This window comes from Suncus etruscus, chromosome 9, assembly GCF_024139225.1.
Source record: "Suncus etruscus isolate mSunEtr1 chromosome 9, mSunEtr1.pri.cur, whole genome shotgun sequence".
Classification (NCBI taxonomy): domain Eukaryota; kingdom Metazoa; phylum Chordata; class Mammalia; order Eulipotyphla; family Soricidae; genus Suncus; species Suncus etruscus.
In genome coordinates, this window is record NC_064856.1 from 54,148,916 (window position 1) to 54,152,203 (window position 3,288).

General features: G+C 37.3%; 1 protein-coding gene across 1 annotated transcript; it reads right to left on the reverse strand.

The window, feature by feature from the left end:
* Window positions 1–1,599: 1,599 nt before the first annotated feature.
* On the reverse strand, window positions 1,600–2,547 carry LOC126018478 (olfactory receptor 51I2-like). Its single transcript, XM_049780611.1, has one exon. The coding sequence runs from the start codon at window positions 2,545–2,547 to the stop codon at window positions 1,600–1,602; it is 948 nt and encodes a 315-aa protein (XP_049636568.1).
* Window positions 2,548–3,288: the final 741 nt, after the last annotated feature.

A 3,288-nucleotide genomic window follows, 5' to 3' on the forward strand; every position in this document is an offset into this window, starting at 1 on the left:
AAGAATAGCACATAGTAAAGAACTTATTTTATTTTTTTATCCAGGCCCTGAACTCATTTTAATTTTAACTAGAGTTCCTGAAATAAGAGATACTGAAAGTCTGAGATCAGATACTTAGTTAACTCAGTTCTAACAAGGTACTCTATATAAAGAGTTGTGTTTTTCTTTTAAGAGGTATGAGAATGGGCCTTCCTGTTTGACTAAAGATTTCTTAGAAAACGTAAACAATGGAGGTAGAAGCAAAAGTGTCTGCCAGATACATTATGACAGAATGAAAAAGGAGTGATGATAAAAGAGCACATTACAAGTTAAAATTACTGGGGCTGGAGAGATAGCATGGAGGTAAAGCATTTGTCTTTCATGCATAAGGTGTGGTTCAAATCCCGGCATCCCATATGGTCCCCTGAGCCTGCCAGGAGCGATTTCTGAGCATAGAGCCAGTAGTAACCCCTGAGCACTGCTGGGTTGACCCAAAAAACAAAAACCAAAACAAACAAACAAAAAAACAAGTTAAAATTACTAACGGGTAAAAGGTAACAGAAGAAAAGGAAATGGCAGTATGTAAGCACAGGAATACCAGACTTATGTGGAAGTGAATGCTTACCTAGTAGGACTTGTGATTCTAATTATAAGTGTGTCCATATTTTACTTACATCTAAGTTAGGACCGTTTAATCAGTTCTTTTTCTTCTTACATTTAGTACATTTAATTTATTGTTTAAATAAGAACACTTTTGAGAGGGGGAAGGTTAGGCTATTAAAAGTGATGTTGAGGTGGCCAGATTGATAGCATAGCGGGTAGTACGTTTATCTTGCACATGGCCAAATCTGGTTTTATCCCAGGAATCCCAAGCCTGCGAGGAGTGATTCCTGAGTGCAAAGTCAGTAATAACCCCTGAGCACCACTGGGTGTGACAAAAGTAAAAAAGTGATCATGAGGACAGTAAGTATAAACTATGACTGTCTGGGAAATTTAGGAAGTCTGTACCTCTCACTCAAAGTCACGCTCTTAGTATCATCTTTATTAAGATAGACACAATTCCTGCCTAAGCCACCAAAATAGAAAAGGAATTACATTAATTTAAATAGCCTTATGCCTTAATTCTTTTAAAAATTATGATTATTATTTTGATTTTGGGATCAATACTCAGTGCTTACACCTGGCTCTGTGCTCAGGGATCACTTCTGATGTTACTTGAGGGAGCATATTTGGTGCTGGGAATTCACTTAGAGTTGGCCATATGCAGGACAAATGCCCCTCCACTCAGATCCTTCAATCTTCTTTCCTTAACTAATTTGTTACACTTTATTGTTGGTTTAAAGTTTTGAGAATAAAAAGAAATTTGTATTTCTTCCCTAAAATTAATGTTGTCTATTGAATATGAGAACCAATTTTCATCTTTAATAAGATAAGCACATTAATAATATACGAGAAAGGACATATTAGAGGCAACTGTTGCTATATGGAATCAATTCTACTGCAGAGCTTTGAATTCCTTATTCCTGTTTTTCCTCATAATGCCTGATACAGAGTTTTGATCACAGCAGAAATAACATCATAATTTAAATTTCTGAAAAATCCCCTTGCTGCTAAAATAACTCAGGGAGTTTCTTTTTTACGAAATAAAGCAACAATTCCTTGTCGAATTGGCTTAGTCTTGACACTGTAGATAATGGGGTTGAGAACCGGAGGCACAAAAAGGTAGACACTAGACATGAGTGTGTGTACCAGAGGTGAAGCATGTTTGGCAGCCCGAAGCATCACAGACACTCCAATCATAGGCACATAGTATATAAGAACTGCACAGATATGTGAGACACATGTGTTGAGGGCCTTCCGTCGTCCCTCCCCAGAAGCAATGCCCAGAACTGTATAAAGAATCAGTACATAAGAGACCACAATAAGCAATGAGTCTAGTCCAAAAGTGGCCAAAACAATGGAAAGTCCTAGAATGCTATTGAGCTTAGTATCAGCACAAGGCAGCTGGATCAGGTCTGAATGGAGACAGTAGGAGTGAGAGAGAACGTTAATGTGACAGTAGGGTAGTTGTCTTAGAAGGATTGGAAGTGGTGCCATAAGTATCACACTTTTCACTGTAATTCCCACACCCATAGAGATGATGCGTGACAAGGTCAGGATGGATGTATAGCGTAGTGGATTATATATGGCTACAAAGCGATCATAACTCATAGCTAGCAGGACCCCTGATTCCATGCAGGAGAAGGTATGAATGAAGAACATCTGAGCTAAACAGCCATCAAAATTAATTTGGCTGATATCAAACCAAAGAATACCCATGACAGTGGGCAGTGTAGACACAGATACACCAACCTCAGTGATAGCCAGCATGGAGAGGAACAGATACATGGGCTCATGTAGGGCAGCATCTGCCTGTACAGCTGCCATAATTAGGCTGTTTCCCACAATGGCTACAATGTACATGGCAAAAAAAGGGATGGAAAGCCATCCATGTTCAGCCTCCAGACCTGGGATGCCAGTTAAGAAGACAGATAGAAAGTCTATGCTTTCATTGCTATCCGTTCCCATGTTATCACCGCAGAAAGCAGTCTTCACCTGCTGGTTGAAAAGAAAAATTATGTTATTCCACAAGATAGTTCTGTCTTAGCAGTCCACCTCCACAGCTGAAATCTTGAGCAAGTTAACTTTTCCCAGATTTTTATGTATTCATTTGTAAACTAGAGCTAAAATAAATCTTAAAGCTTCCCTTAATACTAAATAAATATATTTTGTCCTTAAAGAGACACTAAAATTCATAACGGTAGACTATTATATTAAAAATCTTGATTTCTGTAGAGACTCGGTTTTAGCTGAGACCACAACATTCATTTTATAGTAATACTTTCATTTCATTATGAAAATTAGAATAAAATTTAATTATATCTAAAATAAAATAATAAGAAAGGACTGCTTTTAAAGAAATAACTGATTAATACAAAAGAAAACAATTGGCTCATATGACAAATTGTGAGAAATATGCAAATACTCATAGGTGTAAACAAATATACTGTGATAGGAAATTGAGACTGAGTTTACAACTAGAGAACCAGAAATAGGGCTATAATCAAAACACACTTCTTGTATACATATATAAAAATATAAACAGATTCAACTTCACCTGACAAAGCTTTGTGAAGTGACAGTGGAATTGAAATACAGAACAGAGCTCACAATGTTTTCAGAATGGGCCTTAGACAGGCACTAACTGAGAAAGGAATCTAGCTTTGTATGTCTAAGAGAAGTCCCAGAAGTCAAGGTCTCTGAGGTCCT

Excerpts from the sequence above, each read along its gene's own strand:
- LOC126018478 (XM_049780611.1), bottom strand. The coding sequence starts at position 2,547 with ATGGGAACGGATAGCAATGAAAGCATAGACTTTCTATCTGTCTTCTTA.